The 27,664-nt window shown below is 35.0% G+C and overlaps 2 protein-coding genes and 1 long non-coding RNA gene across 3 annotated transcripts; 1 reads left to right on the forward strand and 2 right to left on the reverse strand.

Annotated features, from left to right (window-relative positions):
• The first annotated feature begins 6,478 nt into the window (after positions 1–6,478).
• LOC131632580 (wound-induced protein 1-like) lies at positions 6,479–7,188 on the forward strand. Its single transcript, XM_058903317.1, has one exon. It carries the CDS (start codon positions 6,479–6,481, stop codon positions 6,968–6,970), a length of 492 nt encoding a protein of 163 aa, XP_058759300.1. The 3' UTR covers positions 6,971–7,188.
• Positions 7,189–8,634: 1,446 nt separating this feature from the next.
• LOC131632579 (LOB domain-containing protein 42-like) lies at positions 8,635–14,977 on the reverse strand. The gene is made up of 2 exons (XM_058903316.1): positions 14,821–14,977; positions 8,635–8,990 (listed from the first exon to the last, which is right to left on the reverse strand). Exons 1-2 carry the CDS (start codon positions 14,975–14,977, stop codon positions 8,635–8,637), a joined length of 513 nt encoding a protein of 170 aa, XP_058759299.1.
• Positions 14,978–24,851: 9,874 nt separating this feature from the next.
• On the reverse strand, positions 24,852–26,945 carry LOC131632575 (uncharacterized). The gene is made up of 3 exons (XR_009293048.1): positions 26,874–26,945; positions 26,699–26,765; positions 24,852–25,821 (listed from the first exon to the last, which is right to left on the reverse strand). It is a non-coding gene; the product is annotated as an uncharacterized LOC131632575 (long non-coding RNA).
• Between the last annotated feature and the right edge of the window lie 719 nt (positions 26,946–27,664).

Consider the following 27,664-nt stretch of genomic DNA (forward strand, 5'->3'; position numbering starts at 1 on the left):
AAAGGTGATCATCTATGGATAAATTCGATGGACGCAAGAACCAATATGAGCACGTGGCCTCCATCAACACTCACGTGATAATTATTGGGGCACCTGATTCCCAGAAGTGAAAGCTCTTGTCTAAAATCTTTAGGAAATCAACCTAAAGATGGTATACGGGCCTCTCCAGGCTCTCTGTCACCACTAAGATGACCATCATTGAGGCACTTGACTCAATAAAGTGTAAGCTCTTGAACAGAACCTTTAGGAAATCAATCTTGAGATGGCATATAGGCCTCCCTAGACTCTTTGCCGTTAGCTATCAAGACTTGGTGAAGAAGTTAGTCCATTAATTCGCTGCAAGTAGGCACCGAAAGTTGACCGCCACTAGTCTAGTTAATATCTTTCCCGCTTCAATAAAGCGACAATCAGGGTAGTCCATCCAAACTAGGAAATAGTTGCTGGCATATTTTAGAACAGACTCGGTGCGGACACAATCGTAGGGGTAAAAAAATTGAGACTGGAGCCATTGGATTGACCCGGCTCGTATTTTAGTGAAAGTCGTCACCGCGCTTTATTGTTTCCAAAGGAAATGGGAAAAAAACGAAGTAAAACCCAAATAAGTTTTTAAATCAAAACTAATAAAATAAACAGAGATCTTAGATTCGAGGGTTGGTTATGTCATGGGAAGGTATTAGCATCCCTCACATCTGTAGTACTCTACGGGAAGCTCTTTGAAAGTATATATATATATATATATATATATATATATATATATATATATATATATATATATATATATATATATATATATATATATATATATATATATATATATATATATATATATATATATATGGGGACGACTCAAGTGAGAACACTTGGTTATTATGAGAAATGAGAACAATGAATCACGACCATTAAATTTTAATTTTGTTGATTTTAATGGACTGGATTGGTTTCTCTTTCTATGATCCTTAGTATTTATTTTAAATCAACATAGAAAGAGAAACCAATCCAGTCCATTAAAATCAACAAAATTAAAATTTAATGGTCGTGATTCATTGTTCTCATTTCTCATAATAACCAAGTGTTCTCACTTGAGTTGTCCCCATATATATATATATATATATATATATATATATATATATATATATATATATATATATATATATATATATATATATATATATATATATATATATATATATATATATATATATATATATATATATATATATATATATATATATATATATATATATATATATATATATATATATAGTTTTATTATTATTGTTTTTGTTTTGTGAAATAGAGTGAGATGGTGAGAAAAGAATTTATTATGCTCGGTAAGACATCACATTTTGTTCTTACATACCCCTTTTGTGCAATAGGGAAGTCAGAGCATTTGTAGTTCCGCTTAAAAGGAAAATAAAGAGCCAAAGTGGCAAAAATATTTTTGGATGCTAAGCTTTAACAATACAAAGCAAGTTATTTTAAAATGCTAAGCTTTAACAATACAAAGCAAGTTATTTTTTAAGAGGGGGTCAAGTTTTAAAAATGCAAGGCAAAGAGTGAAATGCTAAGTTTTAGAAATACAAAGCATAGTTGTTTTAAAAATGGCTAAGCTTTAACAATACAAAGCGGTTTATTAAAAGGGGGAGGGTGCTAAGCTTTGACAATACAAAGCACAAAGTAAACAAGAGTAAAAGAGGTTAGTATCTTGAAAATTTTAGTCAACACCATCTCATTCCTTTAAGCAAATATCAATGAAGAATCAAGTAGTCATAGCATACATCGCAAGCAAGTATCAATGGTAAGCATCTCAAGTGTATTGTGATCAAAGTCAAATTATGTTAAGTATAAACAAAGGTATGAATGTATACAAGCAATCTCAAGTATAAAGGTTATAAGAGAGAGAACATACCTAAATGTCAATCATATCAAATATGTATGAGTACGGATGTATGTGATCATAGGGACAAGTATATATGGTCAAGTATTCTCATGGATGTATGGTTAATCAACAATGGATATCAAGTTAAAAGTACATATGAAGTATATGGTAAAAGAATGGGGGTTGAACAAGTATGTACACAAGTAAACAAATTATGATCAATCAACATGAATAACAATGAACCTTAATCAAGAGTCGTCACAATCAATAAGTATTAAGTATACAAACATGGTGAAGACAACATTTTGTTCTTATGAACATTTAATCATACAAGTTTAAGTTTCAAAGAGTACGGTTGGTTTTATCATGGTATAAACAAAAATGGGTATCAAGGTGTGATCATGGTATCTATGAACAAGTAAATATTAACAAGATATTGCATCAAAATCAAAGAGAATGTCCATTGATTAAAATTAGGGTTTTAGTGTTCAAAACAAAGTTCATCTATTTAAAAGCAAACTACACGCTAGATGGAAAAACATTTGAATCATGTTATCAACTTCAAATGAAGCTCAACTCAATCATGTTATAATCACATAGGCAAAAGTAATAAGTTAGGCAAAGGGATCAATAAAAAATATTTTTATAAAAGGCCTTAAAAATATACAAAACGTGTTAGTTTTAAACCAAATAAAAGATGGTAAAGTAAATATATTTTTGGGGAATTTTTAATGTATTCTTTAGATAGAGGGAATAAATAAAAAAGTGTACAAAAAATCAGCTCAAAATAATTCAATTCGTTCGAGAAATAATTGAAATGATTTGCAAAAGAAACTAAATAAAATAGGTGCTAAAAAGGAGGTTTTGTTGGCCAAATGGTTTGAACTCATGTCCTTCTCCTTACAAATCAAAAAGTTTACCACTAGGCCACACACTTATGGTAGTAAACATGTGCATCCTTTCGATAAAATATCAAAATAAGGCATAAATGTATAAAAAAGTAAATAACATAAAAGGTCAGGGGCGAGGGGGATTCGAACCCCGGATCTAGAGGTGATAGGCGTACAGTCTTAACCATTGGGTTGGTGATACATCCAATAGTTTTGGCGCATTCATATAATTTTTTTTATATTTAAAACAAGCTTCAAAAATTCAAAAATGGCACTGAAGAAACTTCATCTTCAACCTTGGTTCACTCAAATTTTAGAAATCGTATTTCTCCATTTCTCAACCAAATGCAATGATGTAAACATGAAAGTGGCTCATAATTTCACCACGAATCCAAAAATGTAAACATCATAAATTTATTTTAACCATAGCTCATTAGTTTTATAGAAAACCTCAAGAACCCTAGAATTTCAAAATAAAATTAAATAACAACCATGAAGAATCAATGGCAGATAAGTTAGAGGTTTCAATCCTCACATCAAGGCAAAAATGATAGAATCGAGAATTATTTAAAATGGTACTCCTAACATGAAGTTCAAAGTCAAGGGAACTTACCTCTGAAGTGAGAATCAAATATGGAGTTAGAGCACTTCTGGAGATGATGTGATGATTCTTACAGCTTCAGTGAAGTCTCAAGAACATGTATCAATGTTCACTTTGCTCTGAAAGTGTCTCAATCCTTCTGACAACCTCAAGTTACAAACTTGAAAAAGTGATATTATGAGATGTTGATCAAGGTGTTGCAGTTGATTTCTGATGCATAAAAAAGTGTCTATATGCTATATGGAATGTATTTGGGTGATGAATTTGCAAGAAACTTGCAAGGGGAATGTATTTTGACGATTAGGATCTTCAAGTTTCAACAATGAAGTTTTTTTTTTTGGAAACTTGCTGTGTTGAGTTCTGAGGCTTGGTTCTCTATTTATAGAGGTTGAAAATGGCTCATGTAACTTGTAGAAATCAGTCTTAGTTCATATGGAATGCTGGTTTGATTACTTGGCTTCAAGTTACACAAAAGGCATGCTTGCTTCATGATGAAGAAAAGGAGTTATTCAAGGGATTTGCCATGCTTTTTGCTGAGCTTAGGGATTAATTATGGTGTTTAGGTGAAGTAATATCCAAGCAATAGCAATTTAAAAGACTTTAATCAAGAGTGAATGAAGAAAGGTGATCTTTATAGAAATGGGTATGAAGCTTTTTGGCAAAATTTCCCATATATGGTATGTTCAAGTGGATAAAGCTCGGATCAAATGTGTAATGCACCAAATGTTGAAGTAAAATACACACTTTGCTGAGATTTAGAGGCCTCTTAGGTCTGCATTACAAGATTGTGAACATGGAGAAAAATGCCTTAAAACTTTGGAGAAAAATCTACCTTGACACTTAGAAAAATTTCTAAGTGTTAGACAACTTTGAGATTTATAACTAATCCATGCATTTTTTGGAATTCATCTCCTGTAGCAAAGTTGTAGTATGAAATGAGATCTTCAATCTGACCTTTGAAGCATGAAAAATGGTGTATTGACGAAGAAGTTACAAGTCTTTAGAGTTAGGTACTTGAACATGACTTTTTTCCATAACTTAGAAAATTTTCACAAACCCTAATTTCTTCTTTTGAAACCTTTTATTGATTAAACTTGATAAAATGGTTTTATCAATAATATTTTCATGGTTCTTGACATTAGAAGTCCATAGTTGACCAAAAATTTCAAAAGTCAAAGTGATTTTTGAACAGTTGACTTTTTACCAATTGAGTTGCAATCTTTCCAATACCAATAAATCAAGCTCCTCTAACCAAATGAATGATATGAGTGGGCTATAATGGTGTACTTGTGGTCCTTGAATCATGTCTTGAGCCAAAAGATCATGCTTTGACCAAAAGTCAACTTTCCCAATAAAATAGGTCAAAACTCTAATTTGTGTACCAAATGAATTTGAAAGTTGATGATCTTGAATTGAAGCATTATTGAGCTTGAATATTGATGAGGGAAATCATTTGAGCATATGAGAAGCTTGAGTCCCTTTGTGAGCCAAAAAACCCTAATTACCTAAGCTCCTTGATTAATCACACCTACCTTGTGTACAAGCAAACAAGCAAACACATTTTTCTTGTACAATGGGGTTAGTAATGAATGATTTTTATATGAGATGAATGATGATGTTTATGATTGAATTTAATGTACATGAGATGAGATCTTAGGGTCAAAAGTTGTGGTATAACAACTGCCCCTTTTTAAGTTACTTCTATCTGGAGATGTGAAGATTGAAACCTTCGTCTCGAAGTGATAGGAGAGACTTAAATACAAAATAAAACACAATTTGAGCCGTAAAAGACCATAAGTATGTTCATGATATAATATGCAAGACTCTAACTTTCATAGGAATAAATAACATCCTTAATTTAGAATAGAAGAAAGGAGACAAGATCCACTTGAAAAGAAAACAACAATATGGAGAGAGAACATGACTCGATTGGAGAAGGTCACCTCCTACCAAACAAGTGATAGCCTAAACAAGTGATGCTTTTCTAGTTTTGTCATATTTTGGTGCTAGAATCACATGGTGCTGGTCTTGGGTATATTCGATTACGGACTCTTTGTATAAACAATGCTGCATTAGTATAGTATTCTCAACATCAAAATTTAATTTAGAGTAAAGAGACATTTTAGCTATTAAAGTTGCTAGAATCAATCTATTATATTTAATTGTTGGTATTTATTAAATAGCAATTCAATCTCTTAAAAGACAAATTGACTTAACTAATTGAGAAAATAACCAAATTGATTGATATTTTATAAACTCTGAGATCAAATAAGGTTTAACAGGTTTATTTTAAATTAGGTGGCTAAATCTCTATATAAATAGAAGCCTTACTCCAACTTTAAAAAAATTTCTTTCATATTATTTTTTGAGGGGTTTTTTTGTTGAAAGCATCTCTTTCACATTTTTCTTAAACCATGTTACACATCTTTTCAATTGTGACATTTATTTTTCATTATACAATAAATTTGAATATACCATTTAACAGGTTATATTAAATTAGAATCTTAGTTTTTGGATTTTACCAAGTAACGTTTTACTTTTAATTTCTTCAAATCAGGTGATATCTTCATATGACAATGACACCATTTTTTAGCTAAAGATTATGACACTTTTTTTAGCAGAAGATTATGACAGTTAAATATTTAAGACTTTGTTTTTTAGGTAATAGATTAATCAAAATTTATTTTTTTCTCAATAAATTATTATTATTTTTTACAAATTTCATTTCTTTAATTAATGCTAAAATTTCTTTAAATATAATAGAATTTTATAAAAAAACAAAAATTTAAAAATATCTATATTTTTTTTATTAAAATAATTTTAACATTTGAATAAATATTTTTATTTACACAAAAAATTATCATTGAATTTTTATTATATATTGCCCTAAAATGCTCATACACTACCCTGAATACGTGCTACAGTCTACATTCAATTGTTGTTGGTAAGGCCTACTATCAATCAACTGTTAAACAAAGACTTATAATCTTTATTTATAATCAATAAGCAATATATTCAAAACTCAATCACTTATATATAAATGTATCATACAAGATCATAGCTCAATAAAATACATACCAACCCAAACAAATTGTCATCAAAATTATAATGAAGATTAGTCAAAATGAGATTGTGGAGGAGAATATCTCAAATGCTTCTCCGAACGATTCAGACGACGAAAATCACAACCGGAGAGTGGTGAAAGCGGTGTACAACGCGTTATTACGCGGCAGTGGCGAGACGGAGAAGCTAGCAAAAGTGGTAGGGAAGGAATTGGAATGGAGGTACCATGGACCTCCTCATTGCAACCACATGATGAAAAAGTTGACCGGCGAGTCAACGCAAAGGAGTTTCAAGTTTAGGCCAAGGAGAATGAGAAGTGTTAAGGGTGACCGTTTGATTGTTGAAGGATGGGAAGATGTGGGGGAGTATTGGGTGCATGTGTGGAGGGTGAAGGATGGGATTATTACTCAGCTGCGTGAGTATTTCAACACTTTGTTAACTGTGGTTTCTGAGGATAGTAATGAGGTTAGGGTTTGGAGGAGCACTCCTTGGGCTAGAGTTCAAGGGTCTTTGCCTGATCTTGTGCTTTCCATATGAAATTATGATGTATGAAAAATTATAAACTTGAGTTTTGAAATGAATGTTTTAGTTTGTGATTGGAGTGAGTGGGAACAAAAGTGTATTTTCTAATACATCATGTAAACATGAAAGTTTTTGATGTATTTTCTCAATTTGAGGCTCCCCACAACGGTGAGATACCCCAATACGGATTCTCGGCAGACACTATAATAGCAGCCAGCCATATATGCAGCCAAATAATGACCCTTGGATTGATTAAATGAAATGGATAGAAAATTCTATTTTTAAAAAGGAAATCAATTCCAATAATTATTCTTAAATTCAAAATTTATATTCTTCAAAATTTATTTCATATTGTCTATTTATTTTTCTCTTTAATAATTAATTATGACGTAACTTTTACGTTCATTTGTATACCTTTTTTCATATTTAATTTATATTTTAGATTATATATACTTTTGTTCTTTTAAATAGGTTAATTTTTATTTTTAGTCCATCTAATTCATTTAAAATTTTGGCCTCTCTAAATTCTTTTTATTAAATAATTTTTTAGATAAAATATGTTTTTTAATTAAATTAATTTTTATTTTTAGCACGTATATTTATTTGAAAAATTTGGCCTCTCTAAATTTTTGTTACTAATTTTAGTTTTTTTTAGTTTTACAAAATTTTATAATATATTTTCTAAAAATTAAAGATAAAAATGTTAAATTAAATTGGAAAAAATAAAATAAAATTTATTTTAGCTATTTAATTTTAGGGTTTAATATACTTCACCCCCTGCCATTATAGCGAGTTTTGGTTTGAGCCCCCTGGAATTTTTTTTTATTAAAAGCCCCTTATAAAACATAAATCCTGGATTTACCACACCCTTTTACCCTCTTTGCTGACTGGGTTTTGACTTAATTGATGATGTAGCAAAATAAGGCTTGATGACTGTATATGACCAGGGCTTTTACCCTTTTATCCCATATATTCAATTAAAATATTAATTAAGAAGCAATTGAAAATCTGTATACACACACCAGAGGTTTTTCTTCTTCATTTCAACCACCACCTCACCGTTGAACCTCCACCACCTCACCGTCTTCCTTCACACACAATAACAATGCAAAACGCACCCACAATCAGTGTAGAATACATTCAGACAAAGAGCAAGACGCACACAAAACACACAGTTCAAAAATAACAAGACACATATATAAACAATGATGTTACATCACACTAACACACAGCACAACACAATATTATAACAATACACAGTGACACGTACAATTGTCAGGCAATATTACTAGCACATAATCACACACCAACAATTTTGATAGGAGAAACTACACTAAAATACCATACACATACATGCATCATGCTGCATAAGATGTACAATACATCGTGTTATAATACACACGAATACACCTACAATCATACTTAACAAATTAATATTGTCTTGTTCTACATCATGTCAATAACTAACTAATCTATCTTTTTCGCTCTATAAAAACCAACTTGTTCATATTTTATTTCCACAACTACATTTAGAAAACAAAACTCAGGAATATTACAGTTGAATATTTAAGAAATGAATAACAAGATTTATGAAGGAAAACGTAGGCGGAGAAATGTTAAAGAGAGACACTTTTAATATAGGATAATAATTTAATTGAAGAATAACAATAAACAAGAGATCATAAGAACAGTTTAAGAAGTTGATTAGTTTGAGTTTGAGAATTAGCATAAACATATGAATAATTCTCAGTTCCTGTTCTACTTCCCAACGTCAACGACTCCGATTCCTCGGACTGTGTCTTGTTTTCTTCAATCATTAGTTTTTGTTGGTGATTTTGATGATGTCTAGAACTACTTCCCTTTTCACTACTCTCATGATCCGGCAGTGGTGTCAACGCGCCACCGTTACCTCTCAAAACTTGCTCGACACCCAGTTGACAAAACCGCCACCTCCCAGTCCACAAAAGCCCCACTGCTCCATTCACCGGATTTATAGTCCTTCCAACAGCTTCATACATAAGTGACTGGAACAAACCTGTTCAATGATTGAATAACTCATATTCTATAAAGCATGCACACCAGAAACACATAAATATATTGCTCTGTTGTCAATACAGCGTGTCTATTCATGATGAAGAAAACAAACTATTTTTAGATTCTTTTTTTAGTGTGTTAATCTATGACATGCAGAAAGCTTATTAAGCTTCAACTTAAAGGGATGCATTAGAATATTAGAAATGTTAGTGTTTCCCGAATCATATTTGTTTAGTAATCTTATTCGGTTGACGGTGTGTTGACTGTTCTTCAATAATATTTAACTTACATTGGTAGTATAAATTAGTAGTCCTAGTAGTCTGCATCTAAACCACACATCATATCGATGTAGTATCAATTAATAAGCTAAGAGTGTGTTTGAAAATACAGTGCATTCCTTTCACCAGGCAGCAGAACTGAAGCTTCAATAAGTAGCTTTTAGAGTCACCTTGATTTCACATTTGACAGCAGCATTTTAGGCTAGGGGTGTTCATTGGTTTGGGTAAATCCGAACCAAACCAGAATCCGAACCAAACCATAGTGTTTGGGTTGGATATTTTTTCAGTTCGGATAAGAACCGAACCAAACCAATGAAATCCAATGACAATCGGTTCGGGCATCGGATTTTCAATTTTCTACCCGCAAGCCCAACCCAAACCAACCAAGCATTCAAATTCAATAAGAAAAAAATAAAATGTTGTGTGTGGACAAGTTATGCTATTTTAATTTGTTATTAGAAAATTGATAGTGTAATATGATAAATGAACATAAAGTTATGAAACACATTCATTATCATATTAATTCAAGTGACTAGGTATAGATTCAAAAGTCTTAATCTTAAATATTTTTCTTGTTAGATATTTTTAAATCTATTAGAGAAAAATTTCTAATATAATATTTAAATTTGAACACTATTAATATTATATTTTTTATAATATTATGAAAAATTAATTTTTGTAAATAAGTTATTTTTTAAAAATACTTTTGCATTTTTTATCTACCCGATCAATCCAACCCAAACCAATTCGTTGTTTCTCGGATCGGTTCGGTTTGGACTTTATCGCAAAAATTTGTAAATCCAATCCAAACCAATCCATTTAATTTTAATCGGTTTGGGTATCGGATTCTCTCAAAACCGAACCAAACCGGCCCGCGAACACCCCTAATTTTAGCAAAAAGCTCCAAAGCTTCATATTTTTTTAAACCTTGGTAATGGCTGAACAATGGAGAAAGAAGAAGAAAATGTTTTTCAACAATAGGAAAATATAAATATAAAGAGTTTCATGTTTTTTTAATTAATTAAATAGTTATTTTATTGCCACCTATGTCAATGGGTTTATATGACATTGCCCAGTCAACAAGTGTGGTAAGAAGGAGTGGTAAATCCATGTTTTGGGTTTTATAAGAGGCGTTTAGTAAAAAAAAAATCTTCAAGGGGGCCAAACCGAATCTCGCTATATTGGCAGGAGGTGAAGTATATTAAACTCTTAATTTTATATTATGTGTTTGATTTAAAATTAAAATTATAAGCTTTGTATAGTTATTTAATTTTAATTTTAATTATATGTTCCAATTGTCAAGTTAAAATAATTAAAATGGACATATACAATCTTAAAATTTTGTATAAGTAAATTATAAAATGGAACATAGAAAGTTTATAAGCTTATTTTAATTGGAACATATTATATAAAATTCAATAATTAAAATTGTAATATTATTTTATAAGACTGTTCATAAAATTTTAAATTAAATAAATTATTTATATTATAAGTTCCAATTTATATTATTTTAATTTATAAAATTAAAAAAATAGATAACTAAAATGAAATAGCTAAATAATTTATGAAATTAAGTTTAAGAATAATTATTGAAATTGATTTCCTTTTTAAAAATAGAATTTTCTATCCATTTCATTTAATCAATCCAAGGGTCATTATTTGGCTGCATATATGGCTGCTGTTATACTGGCTGCCGAGATTCCGTATTCTGAGATACCCTGGTCTCGTGGTACCTCGTCCTTAAATAATCTTTATATGTGTAGTTCAAGTATTTAATATGTCATGGTTGCAAATTTGTGAAAGATTAGGTTAAGTTTGAAGGATAGTTTTCAAATTCCTTAATTACTAAGTATTAAATATTGAGGCGGGAAGTTGAATTACTAATTTAAGAAACATAAAAATAAAAAGAAATGAAGAAGATAAAGTAGATTACATAAATAGACTGATTGATCGATCCATCATGTGTTATTGAAATTTATAAATTGTGGAATTTGTAGAGAAAATTGTTTTATTTGTTGGAAATCCACCAAAATCTATGGAGAATTTCTATCAATATTGATATATAAGATTGTTATCTCTACACATTAATAATTGAAAAAAGAGAAAATTAAGGAAGAAAGAAAATTAGGGTTTGAGAAAATAAGGGGAGAAGATGACTATTTCTGCAGAGTAACTCTCTGCCCACAAATTGTGGAAAATCTTATTCACTTTGCAACTGCAAAATTCTGTGAATATACTTGAACCCCAGGGTACAGGGTTCAATTCCCACGAAAGACAAAAACTCTACTAGTGAGGGGGTAGAGAAGTTCGTGAGGTGACAGTGCCGGGAACACCGAAGGCTCGGGCTGTTACAAAAAAATGTGCCTTTTATGTAACACCCCGGACCCCTCGCAAGGCGCTCCCGACACTATTACCTCACGAAAGGCAAAAACTCTACTAGTGAGGGGGTAGAGAACGAAAGGCAAAAACTATACTAGTGAGGGGGTAGAGAAGTTCGTGATGTGACAGTGCCGGGAACGCCGAAGGCTCGGGCTGTTACAAAAAAAAGGTGCCTTTTTATGTAACAGCCCGGGCTCCTCGCAAGGCGCTCTCTACCCCCCCCCCCCCCCTCTCTAGTAGAGTTTTTGCCTTTCGTGGGAATCGAACCATGTACCCTAGGGTTCAAGTACATGTTCATTCCATTCCTACTACCACTTGAGCTACGTAGCTCAATTGTTAGTGGGAATGGAATGAACATGTACTTGAACCCCAGGGTACAGGGTTCTATTCCCACAAAAGGCAAAAACTCTACTAGAGCGCCTTGCGAGGAGCCTGGGCAGTTACATTATCGAAACGTGAAAATATCCTGAAATACTGATATCATGGTAACATTATAAGTCTCTTAATTATAGAAATTGATTTTGATAGTTTTTATGTCTTAGTCTTAGAATCACACCCCTAATAAATCCTTAAGTAGTTTATTCGAGCAGTCGACACCATCTTAAGCATACTCTACGTAGGGAAGCCGATGAATATCAGTGAATGATCCTACAAATTTAAAAATTTAAAAGTTAGGTGACCCTCGCCCGGTTATTTAATTTAACGGTTATAGAACCTACAAAAATAAAATAACCCATTGTTAGTTGGTTTAGAGGTATCTGGTGCTGAACTTGGTAGGGCAGATCATAATCCGATATCTCGCAACTGCAATTGGGTAAATAAAAGGGTTACCAAACTTATGTACCAGAACCCTGCGCAAAAAGATCATATTCACTAACCGATCACCTTACTATGAGTGTGTACGGATAACAGGCTTAATGTGATTACGTCTGAATGAAAAAGGACAGAAAATGGGATGAGTAAACTAGGATTTGGCATATTAACATGATGCGGATTAGTTTCGGTAAGAGAAAGACTTATGACCACAAAAATGTGGAATGTGTTACTATGATACCCTTGTTTCTATGACATAATAACTGTTGTTGTGACCTTGTTCAAAGTAAAGTCGTTAGACCCAGAATAATTATTTTAATGATATTGTTTACTTCATTTTTTGCTTGAGGACAAGCAAAGGTTCAAGTGTGGGAGATTTTGATGAAACGCAAATACATCGTTTATTCGACTTGATTAATGCATGTTTTTTAGTTGTTTTGATTTGCATTTGCACTATTATGTTGGTATTTAGTTTGTTTTCCGTTACTTAGCCATTTAAGAGGCGTGTGTGAAGAAGCGAAGCAAAACAGGCGAAAAAACGAAAGAAATGGAGAAATTTTCAGACGAGACATTGTTCGACTATTTTGGCCATAACTCCTGATCCATAAATCAGAATGACGTCCCGTTCGAAGCGTTGGAAAGCTAACGCAGAGACCTACATCATGGGAAAAGTAAAAATTACGGGCACCATGTAGTGGTGGCGTGCGCTATCTTCCCAAAACATGGAAACTTCCATACTCCCACGATTTTCCATTTTGCAAAGGTGGCGGACGCCTAGCATGGGTGGCGGTTGCCGTCTGTGCAAATTCTCATCCCGCCCAAAAGGAGTTAGGGGAAACTCTTGTAAAACCATGCTTTGAAGTTCCTCTATAAATAGGAGTTTTCGTTTTATTTGCAAGCATCCAAGCTTAGTACAATCTAAGCCATATACTTCACCATTTGAAAGCTATAATCCTTCACATTAGGGGGTTATGGAAATCTTTCTTGTATCAAGTTTGGATCATTTACTTTGAAGTTATTTATCTTTCCTTCATTTACATTTTGTCGAAGTTTATTTCCGTTGTACCAGATTCAAGTCTCCGTTTGGAGCAGGCTCTTATTTATTATGTATTTACACTTTATTTATCTTGCCTTTACTTTCTGTCTTATATACCGCACTTATTTCTCTTTCTCCTATGTTTACTTTCGCACTTAAAACCATTTACGTTTTATTAAACATGTTTGGCTAATTTACTAGTGTTGGGATGTGAAGATCGTCAATAGACGATGCTCTACATGTTGTCACTTTAGGATTACCTTTATGGATGTTTTTTGTTTAAACATAATCTTTTTGCACTTATTTTAATTTGCCTTTACGAAAGTTGGGGCAGTGAAAACGTCGGGTAAGATCAAAAGCTGTCCAACAAAGAGATTAAGATTGGTTTATTTTTTGTTATCAAATATCGCAAAAGCACTTTGTTAAATAATTAGGGAGTCTAATATTACTAGAAAGTGATTTTAAAACTATTTACGAAAGCGCGCCGTTTATTAGGTTTAAGATCCAGTTGTTTAGGTGAAATCCTTTAACCCTTTTAAGTTAAACTTTCCAGTTAAAAACACTTTTCAACTAGGTTAAGACTATGATTTCATAAAAATAGGTTCACCACTTTAACGCCACAGGCACTGTTCATATGTGACAAATGATTGGGTAGATTTAAAGATTCAACTCGGTTCGGAATTAGAAAGCGACAGTTCCTGTTAAATCAATTCTTTCAAAGTCAAAAACATTGCCCGATAGAAAATCTTAACAGAGACAATTAGAATATTGTTTGTTGATGTGAATTACATTCTAGTATTGTTATTCATCTGAATTCATTAAATTTATTTACTTCATCACTCTAACTCTTAAATAATTATTTTATTTGCCTTATATAAACACCATAACAATCAGTAACGATAGATTTTACTGTTGGTCTCTGTGGTTCGACAATATTTTATATTACTTTGATAGCCTATGCACTTGTAGTTAAATTTTAGACTCACTAAATAGCCGATCATTGTTTTCTCCCTAAGTCAAAGCCCAAAACTTCAAAAGCGCAAAATAACTATTTTAGACCTAATTCAAAATCATGTGTGATGTAACCTGCTTTGACACTTCGACATCTCTAGAAAGTTAGACTAACTCGACACACCCTTCCTTCTGTCAAGCAACATGTTGCTTCGACAAAAGGAATTACAATCTTAACACACCACCTAATTCATTGTGTCTAAGCTATCTACATTCATCATTGCTCTTAGTCTTCTGAATACTTTGACCTGCACTCCTTTCGTCATGATGTTTGCAATGTAGTCTCAGTTCTGTAGTGTTCCAAGTTTAGCTACCTGCTCTCGAAGATAATGGAACCTCGTTTTGATGTGCTTGCTTCAACCATGTGCTATTGGATTCTTCGCCAGCTTGATAGTTGACATGTTGTTGATCTTCATGGTAGTTGTTCCATGATCTTTTCCTGAAATTTCTTGGACCAGATTCATCATCCATGTTACTTGACATGCACAAACAGGAGCAGTTATGTACTCTACTTCACACGATGATAGTGCTATTATTGGCTCTTTTCTCGAACTCTAAGCAGCTGGTGCACCACCTAGCATAAACACATAACTTGCAGTGGATTTTCGATCCTCAGCATCACTACACCAACTTGAGTCAGTGTAACCCACTAACTTACATTCTTTTCTTTCATCAGCTACAAGAAACAAAAATCCATAGTCAATAGTTTCTTTCAAACACCTTAGTATCCTTTTCGTCGCTGCTAGGTGTGTGTTAGCTGGAGATTTCGATTGAAGAATATGTTTCTTGAAGAATTAGAGTTCGAAGAAAAAATGGCTTCCAATGGCCATTCCTGAGAATAAATGGCTTTTTAATGGCCATTTTCGAGGATGTTATTTATAGTGAAGATGATTGAAATCGAAGCTGAATCGAGATAAGTTATCTTCAAGACTTAAGCGTTTTTCGAAATACAAGAGTACTGAAGCTTGTAGTATTTCGTTGCATTCTCACTAAAGATCACGTTGCCACGTATCGAAAGAGGATTCAGGCGGGGGGATTTGAATTTCGAAATATTTTGTGTAACCGAACGAGGATAGATGGCGCCCCAGGGATTCGAAACGCATGCATGTGAGCAACATGGCATTTCGTTAGCGTGAGACCGTTAGGGTCGAATTAGTATAAATAAGGGTCTTAGTATCAGGATCCAGTGTGTTCATTTTGTACAAATCACTCACAAATCACTCAAGTATCAAGTGTTAAGAGAAAGAGTTTGCTGAGAAATGTACGTATGACACCACACTTTTAATATGTTTGTATTTCTATTTACAGAATCAAAATATCTTTAAGTTTCCTTTACTTTTTCGCCTAGTCTTTCCTCTAATTCAAGTTTCTTTATTTTCTTCGATTAGTCTTTACATTCTTGCACTTTACATTCTTGCACTTTACATTTCTGAAATTTACATTTCTTTACATTTTCGTCAAAGTTCCACTTACGTTTATAACCAGTTTATGTTTCAGTTATGTACGTTCTTTGTTAGTTTATTTTGCAAGTTATTTACATGTTCATACCATAACCAAGTTTTTGAAGCAAAAGAATAACAAACATGAACCAAATTATCTCGAAAGACAACTATTTGACTATGTCCTAGGGCTAATCTAGTCTATCCTGTGAGTAACCAAAGTATATTTATAGTTTGGAGGACTAGCGGTTGTTTACCGGAAATCACCGTAAACAAATTGGCACGCCCAGTGGGACAGGGTCAAACAGTTTGTCATTAATATGTTGTTTTGTTTTTGTCTAGAATATATCAAGACCTTGTATGAACCTTAGGAACGGTAAATTAACCAATAGTGCACAATCGATTCCTAAACGAAGGTACAACAAGAAAATGATCAATTCGACCAGTGGAAGGGGAAATCAAGATCCCCCACAAGGGTCAGGAACAGTAGCAGTAAGTACTACAAATGTGTCGACTTCTGTGTCAGGAGCGTAGGAGATACCCACTTCGATAGGGTCTGCGGCCATAAGTAGTTCTCAAGCCATGCCCGAAAATACGTCAGTGCCAACAGGGACAATGCCAGTCTCTAGTTCGACTACCGTGCCTCCCTTTACATGCACAACAGAAATACCACATTTTGCGGCAAATTTCGCAGGTCAACAACATACCCCAAGACCATCATCATCATCATTCGAGGGTTGGAGACCTGGAAATCCTTATGGAATGCCATTATCATATATGGCAGGATTACATGGTGCAGAACCTACATATACTCAACCTAGTGCGGCGACATTTTCGCCTAACACTGGTTCAGTAGGTCAAAGCGCACAGAATACAGGCCCATCGGGCCAAATGCCTCTCTTAACTACTTATAGTCAAGCAGCATTTAGGCATGAGATGGATGCAAGTAACCATGATATGGTGGGTATCCTCGCTCGAGAAATGGGTTCGATTTTTTCTCCCTTAATAACAAACATTGCCAGGACTAACCAGGATAATGTAGAAACATACCAAAAAATATCTTCACAAATAGGTCGTATGGCAGATTTCTTTGGAGCCCCTCAAACATCTACTAGGCGAAGAAATAATCAGTCTACCTATCGAGAAGGTGACCCAGTCTTAGAACCTGTTCAAAATGTAGTTCATCCACCTAGGCAAAGGCCCGTCGAAAGAAATCAAGTAATAGATTTAGAAAATCAGAACCGAAGGACCAATACAGGTCAACAAGAAGTTCTCGAGGAACAGCCTAGGCTAGTTGTAGTGAACAGGGACGAACATCCATATGAAGTATTACACAGGGTTAGGAGAGACAATATGGCGACAGAAAATAACCTAACCACCATGATAGAAAGAATTATGGCCAATAATGGCCTTAATACTGGACTTCGACGTCCAAATTACACTTCCCCTGTAGCGGAGTATATTTTGCAAACTGAATTACCAAGGGGTACCAAAGTACCCAAATTTACGAAATTTTCAGGGGATACTAGTGAATCGACTGTGGAACACATAGCCCGATACTTGACAGAGGCTGGTGATTTAGCAGGCAACGAAAACTTGAGAATTAAATATTTCCCTAGTTCGCTAACAAAAAATGCTTTCACATGGTTTACCACCTTACCTCCAAATTCCATAGATGCTTGGGCACACTTGGAGAGGATGTTCCATGAACAATTCTATATGGGCCAAACTAAGATAAGTTTGAAAGAGTTGGCTAGCATTAAGAGGAAATTCACGGAACCCATAGATGATTATTTGAATAGGTTCCGTTTGCTGAAGTCCAGATGCTTCACAGTTGTTCCAGAACATGAATTAGTCGAAATGGCTGCAGGCGGTTTAGACTATTCAATTAGAAAGAAATTGGATACTCAATATTTGAGGGATATGGCCCAACTGGCAGATAGAGTTCTCCAAGTCGAACGATTGAAAGCTGAAAAGGCCAGAGTAAACAAGAATTATAAGAAGGAGAGAGTGGCATATATTGAGGCTGAAGACGCCGAAGGCGAAGCCTTCGAAGATTCATATAGTTTCGAAGAAGTCAAAATAGACTTAGCTGAATTAAAAGAAGCACCCCCTTATTCTTGTAAATTGCTCACCACTTCGAATGGAAAAAATCCTGTCGAGAATGACAAGAGTGATAAATTTCCAAAGAAAACTTACACTTTTGACGTCACTAAATGTGACGAAATCTTTGATTTACTAGTAAAAGATGGCCAGATGATAGTGCCTCCAAATTCCAAAGTTCCTCCATTGGAACAGCGGAAGAAACGAGGTTTTTGCAAATATCATGGTTTTTTAGGCCATAAAACCTCACAGTGCTTTCTTTTCAGGGATCTAATTCAAAATGCTATCAAGGATGGACGTTTGAAGTCCGATGATAAGGGAAAGAATCACATGAAGGTCGATGCTAATCCGCTGAATGTCACTGACACCAACTATGTTGAACCAGTCGACATCAATATGCTGGATGTGTCTGAAGCTGACATTGCTAAATGGGAGATGATTTCGACAGGAAAGCAGGCTAGTGAGAGCCTAAATAACAATGTAATCTTCAATACTGATGTTGAAGAGTCATTCGAGACAAAGATCACTGAAGGTCTTAAGGAGAAGACTAGTGAGGCCACTGAAGACCTTAGAGTGAAACTCCAACAAATAAGGATTTCTGAAGTTCCCCCAGCAGGCGTCAATATGGTGAATGTTGGGCAACATTTATCCGAAATCGAGGAACTAGAGAAGTGTCTGGTGAAAGAAAGAGAAAAAGGAAGCTATGGAAATTCACGGGCAAATGAAAGCTTGAAAGATTATCTTTGGAGGTGTCACGAGAAAAATGCTGGACGGATGCTAATGTGTCCAGGGTGCTCGATTATGCTGAATCAAAGGGTCCAAGCTAACTATGAAAGGGCCCAACGAAACAAGATGCAGGGGCACTGGAGGCAAGGGAATCAGTTGCTGAAGGTTTACCCAAGGCTAGAAGAAAGCTTGGTGGGTTTCTTGGTTCGATGTCACAAGGCAAAGGCAGAGATCGTTATGTGTCCCAAATGTGGGGCAGTTTATGATAACCTAATGGCAAAATCATTCGAAAGAATATTATTCTCTACTGGTTGGGAGGTTCAGGGACTCAGCCCCAACATGTATGTGTTCGATAATCGAACACCATCAAGAAGGCCTGATAGCCCTTATCCCAAGGCTCGCAGAGTGACGTTCAAACTTCCTGCAGAAATACCAATGGATAGATGGACACATGTTGGCGCAGGGAATAACAAATGGCGAAGTTGGGACCAAGGTGGACGAACTGCAATGGCTTATAAAAAGCAGTTTCAGACGTCAAATCGAGAGATGTACAGGCTTGGGAATTACAAAGGTAGGAATCCAATGTCCAGATATCAATGAAGAAGACACCAGAGAATGAAGAAAGCCCAGAAGGAATCCAAGGCGAAATATGTTGGTGAATCCAGCAGCACCAAAATACCAATGCAGGGGGCAAGGTCAAGCAAACCTCCGGTAGAACGCAAATTATTCAGTTCTGAAAATGAGAAAGAAGAAGAAAAGATGCAGTCTAGTCCTTGGAAAGAAGATGATAGGATGACTAATGATTTCGATTCAGACGGAGTGTCATCCATCAACTTCAACTGCAATGTGGTGTTTGTTCTTCCTCACGAATTTTACCAAGAGACTGAGGTCGAAGACTGCGAGGAAGCTGACGCAGAAGAAATGGCTAGACACAGACCTGTGTGCTACTATGTGCTGAATAATGGGGTTGTTGAAGAACAGAATGCACTTTTCAAAAGACCTGACCAAGGTATGAGGAATCATCTGAAACCCCTTTACATAAGATCCAAAATTGAAAATATGGGCATTAACAAAGTCCTAGTTGATGGAGGGGCAGCAGTAAATCTAATGCCCCAATATATGCTGAAAAGGATTGGCATGTTTGACACTGACATAAGGCCACATAATATGGTTTTGTCCAACTATGAAGGAAAAGTAAGACATACCTTGGGAGTGACCCAAGTGAACTTAAATGTGGGTTCAGTCACAAGACCAACCATGTTCATGGTCATACCAGCAAAGGCAAATTATAACCTTTTGTTGGGAAGAGAATGGATCCATGGGGTTGTTGCAGTACCTTCGACAATGCATAAAAGGTTAACTATCTGGAGAGAAGATGGTATAGTCGAAAATATAGAAGGAGATCAAAGTTACTATATGGCTGAAGTCAATCAAGTCAACAAAACTAGTTTCAACAGAAACTTAGCCAACATAGGGCCATGCAATGCAGCAGAAGATATATACTCTCTAAATAAAAATGCTATGTATTATCTATCCTTACACCCAAATGGATTCCAGTGGAACAGAGAAATAATGGACGGTCCAGAAGAGACATAACCTATCGAGGGATTACCAAGAATACGGCCAACTGGCTGGGACGAAGACGTTGATTATGCCTGAGTCATCTTTCTTCGAAAAGATTTCGCCTTACATAGCCGAAAATAAAAGGAAAGAGGCTCTTGAAGCCGAACTATCAAACATGGTTGTCGAAGCCACACACAAAGAATCAGAAGTACCAGGCCCTGGGATACACTTTATCCCGCAACCACCTGACGATGCAATTCATGACTAACAGGTTTCAGGTAAAGAACCAGGTCAAAGATTAGACGCAATCTATGACGAAGAACCTCTGGGGTTTGAAAAGGATCAAATGGCACCAAATATAAAGATGTTAGCTCAAGACCCACTCGAAGAAGTAAAGCTTGGAGACGAGAGTCGAAAAAGGGTAACTTATATCAGCGCGAAATTCGAGCCAGCCTTAAAGTCAAAAGTCATTGCGTTACTAAAAGAAAAAAAGATTGTTTCGCCTGGGACTATGATGAGATTCCTGGTTTAGGGAGAGACTTGGTCGAATTGAAGTTGCCTATAAAAGAAGGGAAGAAGCCCATCAAGCAAACTCCTAGAAGATTCGCACCAGAAATCCTCTCGAAGATTAAAGCAGAGGTCGAAAGACTTCTTCATTGCAAATTCATTAGGAATACGAGGTATGTCGAATGGATTGCTAATATTGTACCTGTTATTAAAAAGAATGGTTCTTTAAGGGTATGTATAGATTTTCGTGATCTAAATGCAGCGATCCCTAAAGACGAATATCCTATGCCTGTGGCAGAGATGTTAATAGACTCAGCCGCAGGCTTCGAATATCTAAGTATGCTAGATGGATATTCAGGATACAATCAAATTTTCATTGCAGAAGAAGATGTGTCCAAAACAACTTTTTGTTGTCCTGGGGCAATAGGTACCTACGAATGGGTTGTTATGCCTTTTGCTTTGAAAAATGCTGGGGCAACTTATCAGAGAGCAATGAATTCTATATTTCAGGATTTTATAGAAACATTCATGCAGGTGTATATATATGAAATTGTTATAAAATATGTTTCAGATGACAGTCATCTTGATCATCTTAGCCAATCATTCGAAAGAATGAGAAAACATGGCTTGAAGATGAATCCCCTTAAGTGTGCTTTCTTTGTGCAGGCTGGAGATTTCATGGGCTTCGTAGTCCATAAAAAGGGAATAGAAATTAATCAGAATAAAACGAAGGCTATTATGGAAACAAAGCCTCCATCCACGAAGAAAGAGTTGCAATCATTATTGGGAAAGATAAATTTCTTAAGAAGATTTATCTCGAATTTAAGTGGGCGTACGCAAGCTTTTTTCCCCTTACTTTGACTAAAGCAAGGAAGGTTCGAATGGCATGCTGAACATCAAGAAGCTTTTGAAAAGATCAAGCAATATTTGATGCACCCACCCATCTTGTCTCCCCCAGATGGGAAGAAGCACATGCGCCTGTATATCTCAGCTTCAGATAATACAATAGGTAGCATGTTAGCACAAGAAGATGAAAATGGCATCGAAAGAGCCATTTATTATTTAAGTAGAGTACTCAATGATGCAGAGACTAGGTATAGTGCCATAGAAAAAATCTGCCTTTGTCTATATTTTTCTTGTATAAAACTCAAGTATTATATAAAGCCAGTTGATGTTTACGTTTCATCTCATTTTGATGTTATTAAACACATGCTATCCAAACCAATATTGCATAGTCGAATTGGCAAATGGGCTTTGGCCCCTACTGAGTACTCTTTAATCTTTCAACCTCTTAAGGCAATGAAGGGACAAATTGTGTCAGATTTCATTGTGGATCATGCAGTGGTTGAAAATCCTCAGCAATATGTGGATTTGAAGCCTTGGAGGTTATACTTCGATGGTTCAACACACAAAGAGGGAAGTGGAGTTGGTATTCTTATAATTTCTCCTGATGGAATTCCAACAAAGCTCAAGTATAAAATTGAAGTCCCTCTATGTTCCAACAACGAAGCTGAGTACGAAGCATTAATTGGTGGACTTGAAGCCTTGTTGGAGTTGGGGGCAACCAGAGTCGAAATTAAAGGAGACTCAGAATTAGTGATAAAGCAACTGACAAAAGAATACAAATGTATCAAAGAAAATTTGATCATGTCTTTTGTCATTGCAAATAGGTTGCTCAAAAAATTCGAGTATCTAGATTTAAAACACATCTCAAGGGTAAACAATCAAGAAGCAAATGATTTGGCACAATTAGCCTCAAGATACAAAGTATCAAAGGAAAAATTAGAAGAGTTGATCGAGGTAAGAGGCAAAGCAATGGCCACAAAATTGTCCCCAAGTGATCTGGAGAATTCACAATTACGCTTCGCCAACGAAGAGGAATTCGAAGTTTTAAATATAGATTCCTTAGCAGATACAGATTGGAGGAGTCCAATTGTAAACTACTTGAGGGATCCTTCAACAGATACAGATAAAAAGGTAAAATATAGGGCATTATCATACTTCTTGATGGGAAATGAATTGTTTAAGAAAACCCCTGAGGGAGTCTTACTAAAATGTTTGGGCGAAGCTTAAGCTTACTTGGCACTCTCGAATTTGCACAGTGGGGCATGTGGTGCTCATCAAGAGAGACACAAAATGAAATGGCTTTTGTTTCACTATGGAATGTATTGGCCCACTATGCTAAAAGATTGCATAGAGTTCGCCAAGGGTTGTCAGGAATGTCAAGTACACGCAAGTATTCAACATGCACCTGCAAACGAATTAAGTTCAATCATAAAACCATGGCCTTTCAGAGGTTGGGCATTAGACTTAATTAGAGAAATTTGTCCCACATCATCCAAAGGCCAGAGATAAATATTAGTAGGAATAGACTATTTCACAAAGTGGGTTGAAGCAATACCATTAGCCAATGTAGACCAAGAGGTTGTGATTGAGTTTATTCAAAAACATATATTGTATAGGTTAGGAATCCCTGAAAGCATAACTACAGACCAGGGAACAGTGTTTACTGGTCGAAAGATGCAAGAATTTGCGAAAGAGATGGGATTCAAGTTGTTCACTTCTACACCTTATTATGCTCAAGCAAACGGACAAGTCGAAGCAGCCAATAAAGTGATAATTGGTCTGATAAAGAAACATGTAGGGAAAAAACCTAAGAATTGGCACAAGACTTTGGACCAGGCGCTTTGGGCTTGTCGAACATCTCCCAAAGAAGTTACCAATACTACACCATTCCAATTGACGTTTGGACACGATGCAGTACTTCCAGTCGAAATATACCTACAATCAGTTAGGATTCAAAGACAAGAAGAAATTCCCCCAAATATATATTGGGAAATGATGATGAATGAGTTAGTTGATCTGGACGAAGAAAGGCTTCGAGCATTGGAGATGATAAAAAGGCAAAAAGAAAGGGTGTCAAGAGCATATAACAAAAAGGTGAAAGGTAAAACATTTGTTAACAATGATTTAGTTTGGAAAGTTATTTTGCCTATAGATCGAAAGAACCAAGCTTTAGGCAAATGGTCTCCGCACTGGGAAGGCCCTTTTCGAATCTTAAAAGTATTCTCAAATAATGCATATGAGATAGAAGAACTGGCAGAAGATCGTAGGATCTTAAGAGTAAATGGAAAGTATCTGAAAAGATACAAGCCAGTCATGCACGAAGTAAAGATTGCAAAAACGTAAATATTAAACGTAGATGTCGTGGGCCAAAATGGTAAAACATTCGCCAAAATGGATTTATCCTTATACAAGATATGTGATATAAAGTAGGAAGAGAAACGATGTCAAAATATGTTTCATTACTTCAAAGGATCAGGGATACATCCGGTCAAGATAGGTTGCATTATATGCAAACCAAAATTACAATAATCACTACTAAATAAAATAAGTACTAAATATTAAGGATAGCTAGACAAAAGTAAGGACCCACGATGCCTTCAACACCCTTCAATTGACTCTATGCTGCAAATCCTCTAAGCTTAGCAAGGGCAAGCTTTCCGCCTCGAACGAGTCAAGGGATCCTTCCCTACGCAACTTTTTTACTATCCCTAGTTTAACAAACATATGAGATATCAGTCTCCCGTAAGGAAGACAAGAGGGTTTGCCTTGGCGAGAAGTAGCAACGGCTTCGGTGAGATGTTTGAAGATCATCAGTGGAATGTTGATCTTCTTTTTCTGGAGAGCACAGAGCATGAACTCCAGGTCCTCCACCATGATACTTTCTTGATCTTCCTTTCGTGGGCGAAAGTTACCCACCAGGAATTGATGCCAAATCCTGCAAAGGAGCGCGTTGAAGGGATCATTAGCAAAGATACTCTCTAAAACATCAGAGGTGCTCATGGCAAAAGAGTTGTCAAAAACTAGACCATATTTTTCACATCTCATCACTTCAGAGATGAGTGATGGAGAGATGATAATGCGAGACCCGTAGACTCGGGAAACGATTGTAGTTTTCCCCTGAGTCCATCTGGATGGATGCAAACATCTAGAAATCAGCCAGCATGTTCGGGTAAACAGACCCTTCTAAGATTCTAAGATAAACCTTTAAGTTCTAGGTGGCAAATAGTTCATCAAGATCAATGCCATTTTGGCAGAACTCTTCAGCAGAGGGTTTAAATTCTTTCTGGATGACAGAGATAATGTTGTTATAAGTTAGAAGTGTCATCGTTGCAAGAGAGAAGTATAAGAAAGAGAAAATCTTGATGAAAATGTGGAAGAGGATGAAGAAATGATAAAAATGGTAAGGTTTATATAGAGGGTGTTTGTCTTGAAGAGTGGTTACGCTTTGAAATCTGATTGGACCGCATGTGGGATACCCGAGGGAAGATATGGAGTCCGCCGTTTCTAGTCTTGGAAGTTGAAGTTCGTTAACCACTTTTTTTGATACAAATATTTAGTAGTAATGTCCTCCTCTTTAGAGACATGCACCCCATTTAAAATAAGGAAAATACTTTTAGTCTAGTACTTGAGGAACAATTCAGCACATCTACCCTTCATTATGTTATCAATAGTGTAAACATAGTGTGAGCCTCTGGGTGTATATGGATAATCAGAAAGAACCTATTTTATAATGGATGGAACTCAATAAGAGTCCCAAAGATCTGGATGGTTGGCACCAGAGAAATTAAGCTTCTACTTCGCGTCTGAGTCGCAGGACCACAGTGACATCAAAAGAGATTAAATAAAACGGTGAAGGATTTCCCTTAAATTATCCGCACAAATATTTGTAGACTTTTACGTACGTCTAACTTGCTGAATGAAGTTGTAACGGAGCCATTACTAGATGCTTGAGAACTTCTATCTCAAAATTGGTGAACGGAAGGCGAAGTCCCCAAACTGAGAAAGTGTTTTCATAAAAGAGAATGGCGCAATTGCCACACTCACTACATATCTTTTCATTCACGTTAGAGGTCAAGACACCCCAATCCGAGGATGAGCCAACTTCAAGAAAGGCTCCATCAAGATTAGCATCTATGAAAAAATGGTAGAAGAATAGTTAGAATCTAGTCAAGAAGATTGAGCATTCTTCAGTGGTTTGTGAGCACTCTTATGTGATTTTTTACCCATAATGCACTAACTTCCAGACGTGAGAGAAGAAAATATTGAAAAGGAAATGGGATAACCACATGTTTGGAGAAATGAATCAAAGAAAGACAACGCTGACTCTTCAAGAACTGTGCTCTAGCATGCAAAAGGAAGTATACTCTATCAAACATGTCAAATCACTCGTACGAAAAGTTGAGTGTTTCAATTCCTAACGATTATAATGATGGTACCATCAAAAAGATATTTGAAGTATGTGGCATTAAAGGCGCGAATCCCCATGAAACAAAAATGTTTTTCTTAAGCCCTTCTAAAGATAAATAATAAAGCATTCGACATTCGAGGCTGATATGACCAACCCTTGCCTTTTCTTGACAAACCATTACTGTCTGAAAAAATATTGAGAAATTAAACAACAATAAAAGACTCCGAAACTAAATAATTTTTTTCAAACTTAAATATTAAATATATTCCAATTATGTTTAAATATTAATGATATGCTTAAATTGAAGGCCACAGGGATACATTCAAAATTAAGAGAAAATAAAACAGTTCCAATCTAAATTTATTCTTTCATGTCTTATTTCAAGTAGAATCAATTCTTGAAAGCATAATCACTTCTGCTCGAGATCAACCAAACACGTCAAAATCAATTCTAGGCGTCTAGAATCAATTCTGGATGCCTCAAACTTGAAACCAAACATAGACAACATCATATATTTCCATTCATATAATATTCTAGATTGTTTTCTATGTATGGCATTTGTGTACCCTATCATAAAATATACATTCGTTGTAAATGCACCTATAAATTGCAGGAAACAAATGGGGAATTTTTGGACAATCATCAACTGTTTTACATCCAATTAGTGCTGCAAAGAAAAATAAGAATGAAGTAATGTTACTAACATGAAAATGAAACAATGTGTAGAAACTATAAAATAAACAATATAATTTCATAAGGATAAGAAAAGGTTTACCATCAACCTCCTTTGTGATGAAAAATAGAAAAAGAAATAAAATCACAACATAAATAAACTTGAGAGTTGTAGTCATATTTTTTTCTCTTTGTATTGTATGTAACTTCATATTATATAAAGCTCATATAATGTTAAAGAATTCTAATAAGATTTGTCTCTCCGATATTCTTGATGAAAGGGTAAAATAAATTTTTTTATAATCATCATAACTCAATATTTATTAACTAATGTTTTAACTTTTTGTAATAGAAAGGGGTAATAATTTTTTATTTTAAATCATGTTCTTATAAATGGGGCCAATCTTCAGCCTTAAAGTCGGTTTTATAGGATTAAGTTAGACTCAATCATATTTTTTAAGATGATATCAAGAGCTTCATTTAAAATTCGGTGAACCATCTACTATCATGTTTGGTTATTGGACCTCCCATCATTTATTTCTATGCTCCATATTTCCAATTCTGAATGTGAGGAAATGTGTTAAGAATCTCACGTCGGACACTATATGGCATAAACATGTCCTTATTAGTGCGGACGATCCTCACCCTTCAAATCAGTTTTGTAGAGTTAAGATAAGCTCAATCACATTTCTTAACAAGGCTCACAACCTCGACTATGTTTGTTCTACTCCACCTTGTGTTTTTTACATGCTTTTGTGAAATGAATCTAAACAAAATTGACATGTCTGTTATCCACCTCTACTTGGAGTCACACTTTGATATTAAAGGATAAGGCATCTCATTGATCGTTTTGAAAATTCCTAAGTTAATTTGTTCTAAAAAATATTAATGATA

The sequence above is a fragment of the Vicia villosa genome, unplaced genomic scaffold (genome assembly GCF_029867415.1).
Source record: "Vicia villosa cultivar HV-30 ecotype Madison, WI unplaced genomic scaffold, Vvil1.0 ctg.000966F_1_1, whole genome shotgun sequence".
Taxonomy (NCBI): Eukaryota; Viridiplantae; Streptophyta; class Magnoliopsida; order Fabales; family Fabaceae; genus Vicia; species Vicia villosa.

What these genes read in the sequence shown, in the direction of transcription:
- LOC131632580 (XM_058903317.1), top strand. Translation starts at nt 6,479, where the DNA reads ATGAAGATTAGTCAAAATGAGATTGTGGAGGAGAATATCTCAAATGCT.
- LOC131632579 (XM_058903316.1), bottom strand. Translation starts at nt 14,977, where the DNA reads ATGGATGATGAATCTGGTCCAAGAAATTTCAGGAAAAGATCATGGAAC. An exon ending in TCCATTATCTTCGAGAGCAG is followed by an intron (nt 8,991 to 14,820) that starts GTAGCTAAACTT and finishes ATCATTGAACAG; the next exon opens with GTTTGTTCCAGTCACTTATG.